Source organism: Fukomys damarensis, unplaced genomic scaffold, assembly GCF_012274545.1.
Source record: "Fukomys damarensis isolate Sample0158 unplaced genomic scaffold, DMR_v1.0_HiC HiC_scaffold_17, whole genome shotgun sequence".
NCBI classification, from domain to species: domain Eukaryota; kingdom Metazoa; phylum Chordata; class Mammalia; order Rodentia; family Bathyergidae; genus Fukomys; species Fukomys damarensis.
The window spans coordinates 78712733-78730333 of record NW_022900929.1 but is presented as its reverse complement, the minus strand read 5'-3'; the positions used below and the strand labels follow the sequence as shown (position 1 = coordinate 78730333).

At 42.7% G+C, this 17601-nt stretch overlaps 1 protein-coding gene across 4 annotated transcripts in view; it reads left to right on the top strand.

The window, feature by feature from the left end:
• The window catches only part of Trpm7 (transient receptor potential cation channel subfamily M member 7), a 93596-nt gene extending 76851 nt beyond the window's left edge, over window positions 1–16745 (top strand). For 3 of the 4 annotated variants that reach the window (XM_010638685.2, XM_010638690.2, XM_010638681.2), the window contains 10 exons: window positions 867–901; window positions 2874–2899; window positions 5430–5480; window positions 5558–5623; window positions 5931–6214; window positions 6441–6523; window positions 6679–6884; window positions 11575–11626; window positions 11724–11830; window positions 16305–16745. In XM_010638685.2, the coding sequence (XP_010636987.1) occupies window positions 867–901; window positions 2874–2899; window positions 5430–5480; window positions 5558–5623; window positions 5931–6214; window positions 6441–6523; window positions 6679–6884; window positions 11575–11626; window positions 11724–11830; window positions 16305–16435 (1041 nt within the window). In that variant the 3' untranslated portion in view covers window positions 16436–16745. The remainder of the gene's footprint in view (window positions 1–866; window positions 902–2873; window positions 2900–5429; window positions 5481–5557; window positions 5624–5930; window positions 6215–6440; window positions 6524–6678; window positions 6885–11574; window positions 11627–11723; window positions 11831–16304) is intronic. The other variant, XM_033765238.1, reaches the window with a different exon arrangement.
• Window positions 16746–17601: the final 856 nt, after the last annotated feature.

Here is a 17601-nt window from a genome sequence, read left to right as displayed (position 1 = left end):
AAAAAAAAAAAAAAAAAAAAAAAAAAAAAAAGCAAAGCTGGCAGATGTAAGAAAAATTCAGTGGGTACTGGGTAACATGAGGTGTTCTGAAGAGAGAATCACTACACTGGACCAGAATGCAATACAGGTGGAAAGAGAATTAGATCGAAAAGATGTTACAGAAAAGAGATGTGAGAAATACATCTGATTGGCTGTGAGAATGTGGAATTTGAAAAGATATAAAATGGCTTGAAATTCTCCAGATTGATAAGATATGTAAAAATTCAAATCCTGATATCTCAAACTGGAAAAGTAAAAAGAAATCCATACTCAGAAACATCACTGTAAATCTGCAGAATAAAAGCAATATGGGCATGTATAAAAGAACTCTGCAATGAAATATGCCTGTATTTCCTTAGTGAATGTCTTGGAGTATTGTTTGCATGATTTTAACTTTCTGTTTGTACTTTTTGATGTTCTTTTGGCAAGGGGCACTTTTAGAATCATAGAAAGTATATTTTGGAAGAATAAAGTTATCAACAGAAACAAGGATTTGAAAAACTATGTGGGTAGGGAATGACACTCCTGGAATTTTCTGTCCCACCTTGTTTTCCTCACATAACATTTATTGTCTTATTCAGTTGTGTGAAGTAAAAATCTTCATAGTATGTTTTTAGTCCTTTCTTCGTAAAACACATGAGGCTGGGGAATGTTCCTTAGGGGTAGTGCTTGTCTACCATGTGGGAGACCCAAGATTTGGTCCCCGGCATCATTTTATTTAAAAGAGACAAGGGAAACTATAAGAAACAAGATAGTGTTACACAATTATGCTTTGCCTAGAGATATTTTGCTTTTAAGTTGTTCTTTATATTTGTCTTTTTCTGAAGGATTGGTTACAGGATAGACCATCAAACAGAGAAATGTAAGTAACTTTTTTCTCACCATTAGCCTGAAAAGTTAGTTATCAGATATTGTCTTTTTCCTGTTTTGTGTCCCTTCTTGAACTCTCTTTTATCTGTGGGTGGTGGTTATTTATTCTGTCACCGCCTGTCTTTATATAGATGAGATTGAGGAACTTGGTTATTACTGTATTAAAACCTGCCTAAACAGTGGTATCATTGTGATTTTATTCTTGAGTCCTGTTTCCAGCTTGCTCTTGAATGAATTTGTTGAGAAACCTAGTTTGAGACTAGTTTCGCAGTTGATTAATTCCTCAATTCATTATTCTAATCAAACCTTACGATTGCTTTTAGAAAACACTTTGGGAAGAGCAGCGGCACGCAGTGTATAGTATGCCTATATACAGGAAGAGCATCTGGCAAGCTGTTGTGATAATCTAAAATCAAAAGTAGAGACAAGCAACCTGACAGGAAATTGTCCTCAGAAAGGAAGTTTTTTTTTTTTTCTTTTTTTTTTTAAGTACAGAGTAGACATAAGCAAGAATCAGAAGATAACCTCTTTCTAGCATAGGAATCAGCATTTTATGATTCCAGAGGACACTTTTTGAAGACTTGTTTTGACTTCCATTTGATTCTGGAAACATGTTAAAATTACTCGGTATACAATTTACTTGAGAAGGGAAGCCAATTTGATGGAATTAAATATTCCATCTGTGAATCTGAAATAGATGTAAATATATAGAGAAGAAAATCAGCCATGTGCTGTGTGAATCAGACACTGTTCAAATTGTTTGATTATTCTATGCCTGAGTGGCATTGGGAAGATCTACCTATAAAATCTACCTACCTTTAAGGATTTTTGTCTTCTGCAACCAAAGCTGTAAGAGAGAAGGATAGAGTAAGTCCTGGAAGTTGATGTTAATTCTGATGTCTAACAAAGGAGTGTTGTGTAGGCTGCTGGCCCAGGAGGTTGAATTTTATCAGCGTTCTTACAATGCTAAGAAAAGCATAGTTTATCAGCAGCAGGCACAGGGCTAATGACAGGGTTAAAATATTTCCTAGAAGACAGTTATTGTTAAGATCAGCCTTTGGTCAGATGGAATGTAAGAACTAGGAAGAGACTCAGTGGCCCTCTTCCTAAAGTTCTATTTAGATCTAAGATTGTAAATGCTAAACAAGGCTGTATAGCTGTATAAGGGGTGAGCTAAACCTGTAACCATTTTCCTTGGTTCTCATTTCATTCTCCTTTGCACTCTACTTGGGTCTCTCATTTCCCTGGGAACTCTGGAATTAAAATAGATGCTGGCCAGGATAGTGGCATATGCCTGTAATCCCAGCTCCCCAGAGATTGAGGCAGATTGGGGAACCTAGACCCTGTGTTATGGCTTTAGATGCCCCCCAAAGCCTCATGTGGTCACAGGTGGGGCTGTTTCAGAGGTGGCTGGATCTGGGGTGTGTGACGCAGGGATTGCTTCGTGGTGCAGTGCTAGGCTCCAGGGCACTGGGACTAAGAGCGTGAGAGCTGTGGTCCTCCCTCACTTGTTTTTCTACCCTTCTGCCGGCTATGAAGTGTTTTTTCTCTGAGACGCCCATTCGCCATTCTTCCCTGCCTTGGAGCCAGCCGATTATATACTGAAACCTCTCCGAACTGAACCAAATAAACCTTTCCTCCTTTAACCTGTGGGTGTTGGCTAGATTGTCCCCGTAACCAGAAAAGACACGCTTATCAAAGTAATAGAACCTCAGTAATCAAGCATTTGCCTAGGGTGTGTGAGGCCATAGGTTCAATCCCTAGGGCAAGAAGGAGGAGAGAGACAGGAGTATATACACTGTGTGTGGATTGAGTTGTCTAAAGAAAAATGGCAACTATTCAAACAAATTTGAATCTGTTAGAATTCTTTTGATGATGTTTAATTAAATAGTAGTGATTACTTTATAAAGTCCAAAAATGATGATTAAAATTGTGGCACAACTTTTTTTTTTATGTTTCTTTAGGCCATCTGAAGAAGGAACATTAAATGGTGAGTCATTGTGATAGATTGAGTGTGAAAAAGTGAATCAGGAGTCATCTGTTAAAGCAGTCCCACATTATTTTAGCATTCAAGTTCTAAAAACCCAATAGAGTTGGAAAATTCTTCCTTTGCAAAGCTTTTCTTTAAAGCTATGTGTCAAACACGGAGCCCACACTATGAATGCAATCTCTTCGCTGTCACCACTCTCCCATTCATCCTTGCTACTCAGCCTACTTTCTAGTGTTTCCTGTTAGTGAATGGTCGGTACTCTCCAAGGTCAGCTACGTGACATGGAATGAGTTACCCCAACTGCCCAACTCGGCGCTCACGCAGTTGTATGGCACTGCCTTCTGAATGTCGGGTCCGCTTGACATCCGCTGCTCCTTTCCATTCCCGCCATCGTTTCTGAACGTCTTGCTGAAGTATAAATAAGTATACGAAACGTGCCTTTGAGCCTTTAGTGAATTCTTCTAATGAAGGGTACCTGTGGCATCAGCACCCAGGAACAGAGTTTTATCACTATCCCAGTTCCTTTGTGGCTTCTTGTTTCAACCCGTCTCTGCTTAATACAGAGAACTAGTTTCATTGTGTGTGCGTGTGTGTGTGTGTGTGTGTGTGTGTGTGTGTGCGTGTGCGTGCATGTGTGCACTGTGTAAGTAGAGTCATAAACAGGTTTTTTGGTACCAGGGATTGAACTCGGGACCTTGTGCTATTGAGGTGGGCACCAGCACCACTGAGCTAAATCCCTGGCCCCATATAACAGTTTGTGTCTAGGTTCTTCTGTTTGTCATATTTTCGTGAGATGTATCATAGTTATTGTAGATAGTGGCAGTTTGTATCCTTTGTAGTGTTTCTTGGCGTGAACACACTGAATTTATCCATTCCATACCCACTTGATGGGTATTTGTAGGCTGCATTGTGTGGCTTGTATGATTTCTGTTGCCATGAACCTTGTTGTTCATGTTGTTTGGCAAACATGCATATTTACTTTTCTGCTGGTTATGTGCCTAAAGGTGGAGTTGCTAGGTCACAGGGCGTGCACAGGTTCATATGTAGCAGCTCCTAGTAAATAAAATTCAGAGTGCTTATGCCAGTATGCACTCCATGCCATAGACTTCTAGTCTCTGTTCTACAAACAAAATGATTCTTCTAGAAGATCTGATCTTTCCACTCCTGTGCTTTACCTTTTTCCAGTTGTTCAGTACAGTTCTCCCTTCTCTGCATGTTATTAACAGTTATTCCCTTTCTCTGTAGCTCCACCTCTTCCACCTGTGTGTGTTAACTAGGAATCTTGGCTGTGTATTGAGATCACTTGCCTGATGACATGTACCTGTAGGGTTAGAATGCTGGGGGCTGAGGTTTCGGGTGTATTTCAAAGGCTTTTCTGATTCATAGATAATTAGTCCAATTTGTGCTAACTGCTTACAGCTCTCCAGACTTAGCATGCAGTTAAACACTCTGCGCCTGAAAACCACTGCCTTGAGAATTACTGCTGTCCCTCTTGTGTTCCCTCTGAGACAGCCTTTAACCCTTCATCAGCCCAGAGGCACTAAGGTCCCCCTCCTGCATTCTCCTCATACTGTGCATGCACATGTAAATCTTTTCATACTTACCACAGTTAAAACTGTTGACTTACTTACTACCTCCTCTCCCAAGAGAATGGGGGTGCCTTTTTATTTGTAACTAGAAACTTAGTGTCCAGCAGGTCTGACTCAAGTCTGGATCTTTCTCTTTTTGCTACATTTAAAAGTAAAATTTCCCTTGGGCTGGGGATTTGGCTCAGTGGTTCCAGTGCCTTCCTTGCAAGCACAAGGACCTGAGTTTGATCCCCAGTACCAAAAAAAAAGTAAAAATTTTTTTTTTTTACTAGAAGAAGGGCTCTTCACAGTGCGTTTCCCACTCCAGAAGTTCATCTTCTCATGGTAGCACCGTGGCTGCAGTTCCAGTTCCCACACGTCAGACGTGAAGTGTTTAATTCCTGAATGGGAGGAGTGGAAACATGTAGTCATTGCAATAACTGGATGAATGGGAAGCGTCATACACTTCTCCCCTCCAGGGTTTTAGGGCACAGTAGGCACTGACCTGGCATAATGATACAGGGTAGTACAGCACACGAAGGGCGTATTTTACAACTTGGGTTTTTCTGTTTTTGTGAGCAAGGTGCACGAAAGAAATTTAAAATGATTGTAGGAGAATAAAAAGTTATGCTGGGGGCTGGGGATTTAGTTCAGTGGTGCCACCGCCTGCCTGGCAAACGCAAGGTCCTGAGTTTGAGCCCCAGTACCCCCCCGCCCCCCAAAAAAAGTTATGCTGCACTAGTACTTTTTAAACAGTCTCGGGGCCAGGGATCTAGTTCAGTGGTTCCACTGCCTGCCTTGCAAGCACGAGGCCCTGAGTTCGATCTCTGATACCAAAAAAAAATCTGTGCCATAGGGCCAAGGATTTAGCTCAGTGGTTTTGCTGCCTGCCTTGCAAGTGCAAAGGCCCAAGTCCAGTACCAAAAAATAAAACAGTCTCATTTGTTTGTCATTTTATTTAGGTCTTGCTTCTCCATTTAAGCCAGTGGTGGATACAAATTACTACTATTCAGGTCAGTGCTGCTAAAACAGAATTTAGTAATATTTTGTGCCATTAGAGATTTCCTTACTTTTCTTTCATTTTATGCAGCTGTGGAAAGAAATAACTTGATGAGATTATCACAGAGCATTCCATTCACACCTGTGCCTCCAAGAGGTAAAGCCAAAAACAAAAGAGTAGACCTTGCCTTGATTTTTTTTAGACATGGGTGGGACAGAAAGAAGAGCATCCCATTAAGAAATGTTGATTTTATCTAAATTCTAAGTTTAACTACTGTTCATAACTTTAAAAGTGCTTCTCTTTATATACGAGTTCAGAGATACACTGAAGTGCATTTGATTTCCTATCATTTGCCACTCTAAACTTCGTTTTATAACATTGCACTAAGATACCTGCCAATTTTCGTCGTACTACTTGTTGAAGAATTGTAATGTGGTCTGAAACTCTGCCCTTGGTGTTGTAGGTGAGCCTGTCACTGTGTACCGCTTGGAAGAGAGCTCACCCAGCATTCTGCACAACAGCATGTCCTCCTGGTCCCAGCTGGGCCTCTGTGCCAAGATAGAGTTCCTCAGTAAAGAGGAGATGGGAGGAGGTCTGCGAAGAGCTGTCAAAGTGCAGTGTACTTGGTCAGAGCACGATATCCTCAAATCGGGGCATCTTTATATCATCAAGTCTTTTCTTCCTGAGGTGGTTAACACATGGTCGAGTATTTATAAAGAAGACACAGTTCTACACCTCTGTCTCAGAGTAAGTGCCAACGGGTGTGTAACTAGGAAGCATAATTGGAACTTTGCAGTTTGACTGCTAAAAGTGTGAGGAAGGGCTGGGGATTTAGCTCAGTGGTTCGGTGGCCTGCCTTGCAAGTGCAAGGACCCGAGTTCAATCCCAGTACCAATAAATAAATAAAAGTGTGAGGAAGCCAAATAAAATCTTAGTTTAACTGTTCATCAAGGGTTCTCCTCTCCTTCTGTAGGAAATTCAGCAACAGAGAGCAGCCCAAAAACTCACATTTGCCTTCAATCAAATGAAACCTAAATCCATACCATATTCACCAAGGTAGAATTCTACATTTTTCTGGGACCTTTTAGTATTGTGTGGGTAGCAGTCTCTTGACCTTCATTATTGATGTTGGATATTTATCACTACTTTGCATATCAATTAGAATTTTATTATCAAAACTGCTAGTAATACCTGTAACTATTTTTCATAAGGTTCCTTGAAGTTTTCCTGCTGTATTGCCATTCAGCAGGACAGTGGTTTGCTGTGGAAGAATGCATGACTGGAGAATTTAGAAAATACAACAATAACAATGGTGATGAGATAATTCCAACCAGTACACTAGAAGAGATCATGCTGGCCTTTAGCCACTGGACATACGAATATACCAGAGGGGAGCTGCTGGTACTAGATTTACAAGGTAAGTTGGTTAACATTGATAAGGGGAAATGATGCAGTAGGCTCCTGTTGGTTTATGTCTTATGCATAATACATAGAAATTATTAAAGACTTAAGCTGATAAAGGTTGAAAATTAGTGTCTGGCCCAGCTATACCATATAGCCTTAGCTTAGCAGAGCTTTGAATAGTGGGACCTGGCCATCTTGTCACTAAGGTGGAAGTGTTCTCATGAGCTCAAACATTCGGAATGCCCTTTGTACTCTTAGCTATATGGCCACTAGTATTTCAGAGGTAAAGACCTTTTTGGGGTACATGTTTGCCATATATAATGTTCACATTCTAACTGAGTAGGTACATCTATTTAACATATCTTGATTTAAAGACTTTTTTTTTTCATACTGGGGATTGAACTCAGGACCTTGTGCTTTCGAGGCAGGTGGCTAAAGACCATTTTTAAAAACAAAACAATAACGTGTTGTTCCTTGTATTTATTTTATTTCTTACTGTGAGCTAATGAATTAAAGTACATCAGAAGTTATTGGATTAAAATAGTCAAGATGTGGTGTAATCTCACAGCTGGGGAAGTTGAGCCAGGAGAATTGCAAGTTCGTGGCCAGCCCGAGCTATGTAGCAAGACTCTAGCTTTTGAAAAAGTCATTTTTGTTACAGTTCTTTGATTCAGGTTTTTTTTTGTTTGTTTGTTTATTTTGGTTTTGGTTTGCTTTTTGAGTTGATGTTTTGCTGTGTAGGCCAGGCTGGCCTTGAAGTCAGGCACACTTCTTGCTTCAGCCTCCCAAGTGCTAGAATTATAGTTATGCACCACCACACTCAGCTTGATTCTGTATTTGGATGGGTATCATGGGGCCGACTCATCACTGCTGTCGCTCTGAGGGGCTCGGTGGCTAGAGACAGTTGGACAGCCTGAGAAAGTCGAATGTCGGTCTTGTTGAACATGGTGACACTTGCCTTATAATCCACCTACTTGAGTCAAGAAGATTGCCATTTGAACCTAGCCTGGGCAACTTAGCAGTTTAGCAAGACCTTTTCTCAGGATAACAAGGGGATGGGGGTATAGACTAGTGCCAAGGTGCTTGGTTCAGGTGTCAGTAACCTGACACCCCCACTCCCCACAAAAGGTCTGTGTTCACTGTCAGCAGAATTCCTCAGATCTCCTGGGATTTCCACGCGGCTGGCTTTCTACAGCATGGCAGTTTCGGGTCCTGGGCTTTTTACACAGAGCTGGCTTCTAGGGACAAAGCAGACTCCTGGGGCTGCGCCCAGGGCTCTGCCCACATTCACATTCACTGGGCAGCCCCCGCCACAGGGGAGGGGAAGGAGATGCTATCCCTGCTGAGAGATCTGTGCGTAGGACAGGGCAGGAGGGGCTGCTCCCAGGTACTCTGGTGGCCGGGTCTGACCGACTGGGAGCACCGAGGTTGAAAGAAGGTGGCTCGCCTGGAGCACTGTCTCCACAGCTTCACAGTGGCATTAGCCAGATCTGCTTGGCTGTATTCTCATCTTACAGCTTGCATAATTTTTTTCTATACAGAGCAGCCTCGATTTCAAATGTGAACTCAGACCAGATAATAGTTGCTTATAATATCTGTCATTGAGTGACTCCTTTCATTCCACAGATGGGAATATTGTTAAAATTCGCTAAAAACTCCCTGATGTATGTTATTAGGCCAATGCAGTTATATTTCAACAATAATTAAAATAAGCCAGGAATGGTGGCATGTGCCTGAAGTCCCAGCACTTGGGAGGCGGAGGCAGGAGGATCGCCTGAGTTTGAGGCCAGCCTGGGCTAATAGTAACCTCAAGGCCAGCCTAAACTGCTTAGTAAGACTCTGTCATGTAATAGTTAAAATAGTATTTGTTTAAACAATTTCCCAGAAGCATACAGAAGTGAGATCAAACAAATTTTACATCATCTGTTCTGTGTTGATTTAAAAGATAACAGTTTCTTTCTTTTTCTTTCTTTTAACCACAGTCCTATGTGGGAGAAATACAAAAGGACAGTTGATATTGGAATTTTTGCTGCCATGTTTTTTCTCAAGTTAGACTGATCTCATCCTGTAGACTGTATTTTTTCATATATTTGCTTGGCCCACACTTGCCCTGAAGAGGTTTTTCTCTCTTTCTCCTTTTTTTTCCCCCTGGTACTGGGGATTAAACTCAGGACCTTGTGCTTGTGAGACAGGGGCAGCTCCACTGAGCCCTGGCCCAAGATGGCATCATTTTTGATAAGCAAATACAATTGGCCCTTGAACAACAAAGGCTTGAAATGCACACATTGTGAATTTATTTTTTTGCAAATTTGTAATAACTTGAAAAACCTCACAAATCATAACCAATAACTACAAAAACAAGAAAAAGGTTAGGCCCTGTGGTGAATACATAAAGTATACATGGACAGTAGTCGGATGTATTTAATGCCACAAAATATGTGTAACCCATGATAAACAGCTGGAATTTATCAAAACTTACCAGACTGTGCATGCTGCTATTTGTAGTCGAGAAATTTAAACACATGTAATGTGAAGATGCAGAGGTAAAGCATGGCTGCATGGAATTAGCTTGCGAGAATACTGCGCTGTGGCAGCCTTTCAGAGCCACCTCTGGTGTTGCAGAGTGCGGGTGCCGAGTCTCCTGCGAACACTGTGTGATGCTGATCACCTCTGAGCAGCTCATCTCCCAGAAGTGCATGCTTCTCCTGGGGTTCCCATGTGGTTTTCACCTTAGGTAATACTTAGAACATAGAAAATGTCATCTTCTGTTATCAGTGAGGCTTTTGGTCAACAGCTGGCTATTCCTAGTCAAGTTTTTGGGAGTCAGAAGTTACAGCTGGGATTTGATCAGTGGTGCCAGCCACCTCCCCTGGGCCCAGTCTCAGCACTACCAGCACACACTAACACCATGGACAGCGGCATAGAAGGCACTGCTCACAGAGAGGAAACTAAAATACAGAAGGGCATCACAGGCAGGCTTGTGGGTCAGTAAACTGGTTCAGTGTAAGAAATAGATGTGGTTTCTTCAACAGTGTGACAGGAAGGTGATCTGTATACCATAGTACAATAAAGAAGACTAAGCAGGAAGGGCCCTGACAATGTAAGGGGGTGGGAAGGCTGTGGGGAGAGGGTAGACACAGGCGACAGATGGTACAGAACTGGTGAAGTTCAAGTTTAAGGCAGTAAATATGCAGCAGACCAGAACCCTTGAGGGTGTTGTTTAACTGCATACTAGTCGTTCATGTAATTACCAATGTACTTGCCACAATAAGATATTACTCACTTTTCTTTATTGGGACAAAATACCTGACACAACTTAAAAGGAGGAGAGGTTTATTTTATTAGCTCATGGTTTTCAGAGGGTTGACTTCATGGTTGCTGGCATGGTGGAGGAAAGCTGCTCAACCTACAGCAGGAAGCAGAGAGACCTGGAAGAGCCAGAGAGAGAGAGAGAGAGATGCTTGGTGCACACCCCTGGCATCACGCCCCTCCTCCTACCAGGCCCCACTTCCTAACCCGCACGGCTGTGAACTCATCACACGAATCCCTGATGAGCATAGCTTCCCCATGATCCATTCACTTTCCAAAAGCCCTGTCTCTGAACACATAAGACTTTTGGTGCCTCTGGTGGCCTGGTGGTCATGCGGTAAGGAGGCATAGCATGATGGCCGTCCTCTAATGATGAGACACTCACTGTGTGCAGTTTTGCTGCACAAAGAATGGTGCTTTAAACATGCAAATAATTCTTCCTCTTCACCAGTCTGTTAGGTGGAAAGTAGTGTTGTGTTTTACTTCCAGGTTTTCCTTTCCTTTCATGACAATTGAACCGTTTAATTAGGCTTCATTCTGATGGGTTAAATATTTGTGATTATTCAGAGTATCAGTAGGTGATGTATGTGTTTGTTTTGTATTACTGGAAATAGAACTTAGGACCTTCACACGAAGCTACATCTTCAGTCCTTTTCTATTTATTTTGAGACAGGCTCACTGAGTTGCTAAGATGCCCATACTGAGCTCGACCTTGCCCTCTTCCTGCTACTGCCTCCCCAGGTGCTCAGATTACAGGTGTGCACCATGCCTGGTTACTTCTAGATGCAGTGTGTGTGTTAATAGTTGTGTGTGTGATATATGAGGGAATGGATAGATTGAACCACATCTTTAGTGCCTGCAGGGAAGGCTGCGGGTAAAGGAAGCTGTGTGTTTATATTTTCATAAAGCCTGTCCCTATATTTTGCAAGAAAATGGATCATGTGTTGATGTGGTTTTTTTTTTCCTTAAAATATCCTATGGGTTGTGCCTTCTGTAGCAAGTTGTCTTTTGCTAACTACAGTAAATGAAGGGCAGATGTTGAAGACCTTTCACAAGCAAAGCCCTGTTGATAAGAAGCTACATGCCTTCAGGAGTTAACACCGGGACACTCATGCTTGCTCCTGGTGGAAGACCAGGGTCATAATCACATTAAGGCTTCCAGGAGAGAGGCTTGAATGATGGAACGTTGTCATGGTAGATGAGGCTGTAAATCCCTCTGGTCAGTTCCATGGACATTGTGCTGGGGATTTAGCTCAGTGGTTCCACTGCCTACTTTGTAAGCACAAGGACCCGGGTTTGATCCCTGGTGCAAAAAAAAGTACATCTATTATGTAGACATTAACACCCATATCAATTATATAATATAAATTATCCTTTTCTATGTATATACAAAGGTGTGGGTGAAAACTTGACTGACCCATCTGTGATAAAAGCAGAAGAAAAGAGGTAATGAGTTTTGACAATTTCATTAAAGCATATTTGCCTAATTTTAATTTTTATATTTCTACTTGATAAACTTTTTTTTTTTTAACTAATTCCACAGATCCTGTGATATGGTTTTTGGTCCAGCAAATCTAGGAGAAGATGCAATAAAAAACTTCAGAGCAAAGCATCACTGTAATTCTTGCTGTCGAAAGCTTAAGCTTCCAGGTAAAGCTTTTCTTCCTGAGTGTAACAGAGCTTGTCAGCCACGTAGGTCACTACGGTGCCCGTGAGGCTGGATGCACAGGGGTGTGATCCGTGCTCTCCATGGTGCCAGCTGCAGCAGCTCCTTCACAGACCCACGCTGTTGGCTCTGAGTGCTTCTGTGACCCCTCTCCTTACTTGTAAAGTATGTGGTCCGTCCATGTCCTGTATTTTGTATCTGCCGAATGCCAGGAATTGGGCCAGGTACTGATGGTAGGGTAGTGAGCAGGCAGACGTGGAGTTGAGGCAGATGTCGGGGTGGCGTCGTGAGTGCCCAGGGGAGAGGAGAAGCAGACAGTACTGTGTGAGCGGGAGCAAGGGACCGAGCCAGACCCGAGCTCGGGATGATGCTGCGGGTCAGACACCTGCTCTGACCGGCAGGCGATAGACTGAAGTGAGCCTGGCAGGGAGTGGAAACAGGATTCTGTGGTGCGGAGTCGTGAGATACAAGTACATTCTCTTGTCATGTCATCCTTGGATTTGAAGAATTGCAAGCTATTGAATTACAAGTTTTTTAAAAGGCCTATGTTTTATGGCCAATAATACGAGCTTGGGCTCAAGAGCCAGACTGCGCAGCTCCAGGGAGTCATCTGTATTGCCAATTTTCTTTAAGGGTCACATGAGTTGGTATCTGTGAAGGACTTAGAACAAAGCCAGCCATCTAGTGCCTGGTATCAGGTTGAAGTGGTACTGTTTTTTATATTTCGGGTTTGTTTATTGCTGATATACAGAAAGAACATTGACTTCTGGTATGTTGGCCCGGTATTCTGCAGTCTTGGTTAATTTACCTTTTCAAGAGACTTTTTCTTTGCTGATAGACTCCTTGGGATTTTCTTTATACAGGACAGTTTTGTTTACTCCTACAACCTGTAAGCCTGAGTTCCCTTTTCTTGGCTTTATGCACTGGCAAGAACTTCCAGTACATTACTGAATAGCTGTAGTAAAAGTTGACACCCTTCCTTTGTTCCGGAATGCATTCATTCTTTTGCTGTTAAGATTTTGTAGTAAGTAGCTTTTTTTTTTTTTTTTTAGGTTGCAGAAATTGCCTTCTACTCTTTGTTTCTTCAGATGTTTTTTCTGCACCCTTTTGCATTGCCATGTGATTTTTACCAGTTAATAGAGCACTGTATATTACGTTGGATGATGGTTTGGTTTTGTTCAATTTGGTTTGCTTTGCTTTGAGGCACTGCTGAGAATCAAACCCAGAGCCTCACATGTGCTAATAAGCAGGTGTTCTCCCCTGAGCTTCCCTTACTGTTTGTGTGGTTTTTGTAACGGGGTTTGAACTCAGAACCTTGTGCTCGCAAGGCAGGTGTGGCACCACTGAGCTAAATCCCTGGCCCTTTATTGGCAATTTTAAAGAACTAGCTTTTGTTTTCATTGATTTACTTGATTTCTCTGCTTTGATCCCCCCCCCACCCCCCCAGTACCCGGGATCAAATTCAGGACCTTGCACTTGCCAGGCAGGCACGGCAACACTGAGCTACATCCCTGGCCCTTAACTTAGTCTTTTATTTCCATCTTTAACTTGCATTAAATTTAGTTTGTTCTGTTTTCTACTTGAATTTACTGATTGAAGACCTCCTATAACAAAACATTTAGTACCATAATTTTCCTTCTGTATTTTAGCAGCATCCCATGAATTTTAGTTTCTTTCCTCTTTCTCTATTTTATTTTTCTTTAGTTTTTGTGGAGTTAGGGATCAAACTCAAGACCTCACATATGCGTAGCAGCCGCATCTTTTAGTTCTCACATATTTGTAAATTTTCCAGAGATTTTTCTGTTGATTTCTTGTGTAATTCCACTATAAGGCAACTTAATTGCATGATTTGAATTAAAAAATTATTAAATCTTAGGCATGACCTCTGGTGAGCATTCCACATGCAGGTGAGAAGAATATATATTTTGCTATTGCCAAAGTTTGATTGTATTGTTTAGGTTTTTTAAAAATATCTTTGCTCGTTTTGTTTGTTCCAGTGACATAGAAGGTATAATTGTTGTCACGGACGCGTCGGTTTGTCTTTTAGTTCTTTCCTTTGGGTAGTTTGAAGGATGTCCTTGGATGCACGGATATTTAATATCGTTACTGTCTTCTTGGTGCCGCAGTCATTTTCCTCTTTCTAAAGGATACTGTGTCTTGTTTGACCATAGCCACTGCGGCCGTCTTCTGAGGAGTATTTACCTCAGTTCCTTTTCCATTCTTTTTAACACGCGCACACAAGCAGACGCACATATGTAATAGCATATTGTTGGGCTTCTGATTTATTTAAATCTAAAAATTTTCATCATTGGTATTTTACATCCTTTACAATTAATATAATTATTGGTATCATTAGATTTAGACTTGTGATTTTGTTGTTCTCTTATTTTTCTGATATTCCTCCCCACCTTTGGGTTATTTGAATATGTTTTAGTATTCTAATTTATGTTTTGTTCTTTAGTGGTTGGTTTTAGTTTTCCTTCAGTTAAGTCTCCATTTCTATGATTTCCATACCTGAAGGATGTTCTCACTGAATGTAGTATTCAACTGACAGTTTTGACTTGGCGCCTAAAAATACTCTCTTGACGTCTCTCCTCTGTTTCAGATGAAAACACCACATCATTTGGTCCCCAGATGAGACATACCATTTAATCTAGCTGCTTTCAAGCTTTACTTATCTTTGTCTTTCAGTTTTATTCTGGTGTATCTGTGACTTTCTCTGAATTTATCCTTTTTTGGGTTTACTTAGCTTAATTTGTAAACTTAAGATTGTCATAAAATATTAGGGTTTTTGCCTATTATTCAAATAATTGGAGTAGAGATTGTTTATGGCTAACTCCATTAATGATAAACGCTTGAACTATAACTGCATGGTTCTCTGCTGTTCTTTCTATAGTACAGCTACAAATTAGCTTGTATTCCTTCAGACCATATAGGGATAAACTTGAAGTTAAATTGGACCAAAAATAACTCATGTAGTTGCAGCCATGCATTTAGATCATTTGTTGTAGGCTGTTTCCTAGACTTAAATTAACAGCTCATTTTGAGTGTCAGTTATATTTTATATGCAGGTAAAGTAAGGCTGTGCTATGTGGCCATGCTTGTTGTCAATTATAAATTTGATATCATTTCATTAATTTTTATAATCCTGCAGCTGTTCCCATTCATGTCTGTAGCTCCTTGTGACTGCCCTGTCCTATAACCATAAATGCATTTGTGTGCTGAGCATACCAGAGGTATCTGAAGACTTCCCTTCTTTCCTGTGCCCCTGATTCAATTTATTCCTTTCTACTTGGATCCTTTAAGGCATCTTTATAGTAACGTATCCTTTCCGGAACCTGCATGTCCATCTCCCACATCTACCCATAGAACTCTCCGTCTCCATCACAGAGATGGTTTGCCCAGTTGCTTGGGCCCTAACATAAAGCTCCTAACTTTGCCCTCACCTTTCACAACCAACCTGTCCAGATCTGTGTGCTCTGACTCCAAAGTCACCCTGGAATTGGCCACCATCTTGTTTCCTGGGTAACTGCCGTGTGCCCCAGGCACGGCAGGCCTCATTGGCCATCAACATTGTTTCGTAAAACACATCAGTGCTTCTCCCATGCGACCACCAGTATCCTTCCAGCAGCTTCTCAGTGTAGACTGTGCTCCACTCCATAACTTGCATTCCCTCAATTAGCGGTCAGAAAACTGGTAGAGGGCAAGGTGGGTATTTCCTGCTTTGTGGCCCAAGTGGTCTGTGTCTAGCTACCTGGTTCTGCTGTCATAGTGCATAAGTAACCAGAGTGTAAATAAATAAGCTGAGCTGCACACCGGTGAGATTATTACCAAGACAGGCCGCTGGCCAGATTCGTCCGTAGGCTGTGGTTTTAGTCCTGAGCCATTAACTGTTGCTCGACCTCATTTTCCTCTCACTTGCCACACGAAAGCCACACCGTCTTGCTCCCATTGTGAGAGCTACCTGCCTGTCGGGTCTCGCAGCGCTTGCCTGCTGCGCCTAGAGCAGTGGCGGCAAACCTTCCGCATGCATGGCAAAGCAGCTGTTGCTGCTGTCAAAAGCTCTAAAGGTTCGCTGTCGCCGGCCTGGAGGGCTCCTCTGGAAGAGCTCTGAAGGCCTGGTCCGCCCTCCGCTGTGCCGGGTGTGGTGTCTTCCCCGGGCTTCCTTCCCAGCTGTCCGCACGGCCCGCACCCACTTACCCCCTTCAGTGCCGCCTGCTCATGGCTTGCTCTTCCTGTGAGTACCCCTGTGCGTTGCTGCATTCCTGCACTTACATGAGTTACTGATGATCAGTGTAGTGATTACTTCATTTTTATATGTGTAAGTATTGTCGCTTCAATATGTAACAGCTTATGGGAAATAGTTATGATACGTTTAGGAGAAAATTTATTTAGAAAATGTTCTTCTTTTTTAAGAAGTCCTTTTTCTTTTGTCTCCTGTTGGGGTGGTGAATGTAGATCTGAAGAGGAATGACTATACTCCTGACAAAATGGTGTTTCCTCAGGATGAGCCTTCAGATTTGAATCTTCAGCCTGCAAATTCTACCAAAGAATCAGAATCAACTAATTCTGTTCGTCTCATGCTGTGATGCTGCTGAATCCTTGGTTTTGCCTGCACCTCACACGTTTCTGTGTCCCTCTTCTTTCGGAGGACGTGGACAATGCAGAAGGTGTGTGCACATTGAATTTGACCCCAGCGTGGTTTAACCTTGTCAGTTAGAAACTCCCTGTGGTATAGCTGGCGGCTGAGAGGTTCTGAAGGTGACGGAAAGTTAGTGTAACTTGTTAAAGGGCTCCTTGCAGCGGAGGTCCGATGAGGGAGGGTGTGGATCCCTCCCACGCGGTGCAATACCATTAACCAAAGTTAGACGTCTGCGCGTCATCGGCCGTTCAGCAAGAGAAATGAAGAACTCACGCGGCCTTGGTCACCTGCCAGTCACGTCTTCCTGGCACGCTCGGCGAGCGAGCCGTTCTTCCCGGCTGGCCGGGCGGCCACAGCACAGCGCTGCCCCAAGGACGCTGGGCCCGAGGGAAGCCCATTTCTGAGAGGGACTTGACTTATGAATCAGGGTCAGGCTCCGTAATGAGAAATAGAGCCAGTTTTTTAAGTAGAGTGCAAATTGTGCAAAAGTATTAGATTTTATTTTGTTAGACCTCGTTGTATCAAATCACTGTTAAGCAGGTGAGAGGGGAAACCGACTCCCGGAGGGCGCTGGTTTCCCTCGAGTCCCGGCCTCTCCCGCTCTGGAGCGACGACCTGCAAGCTGCTACTTCCCAGCCCTGGGCGCGAGTGAGGCCGGGCCGCCTGCTTCGAGGGCGTCCGCTGCTCATCGCTGACGTGCAGCCAGCAGGCCAAGAAAGTCACTCGGCTGCCCCTCTTCTCAGTCCTCCCCGAGAAGAAAACTGTTTTCATCCGCTTTGATTCCTTTTCCTGGTTGTTTCCTAGGTACTAATCTTCATTAATACTTGGAAGGGAGCAGCGTCAAGCTTATTTGTATTCAGTAGTGTATCTCATAGATACAGACAAGGCAAGCAGAATAAGCTGTTTAATAGTGTTTAATACTGACGTTGGGGAGAGAAGTGTATTACTAGAGATATACTATATACATTTTGTATATCATTAAATCTTTAAGACAAATAAATTTGTTCTTGTTTACGGACGTCTCGCGTCTGATCCGTGGAGGGCGGCGTTTCCGGCCGGGCGGGCGCGCGGTGCTGGCCCTGAGCGGCCCCAGGTCTCCCGGCAACGCCAAGC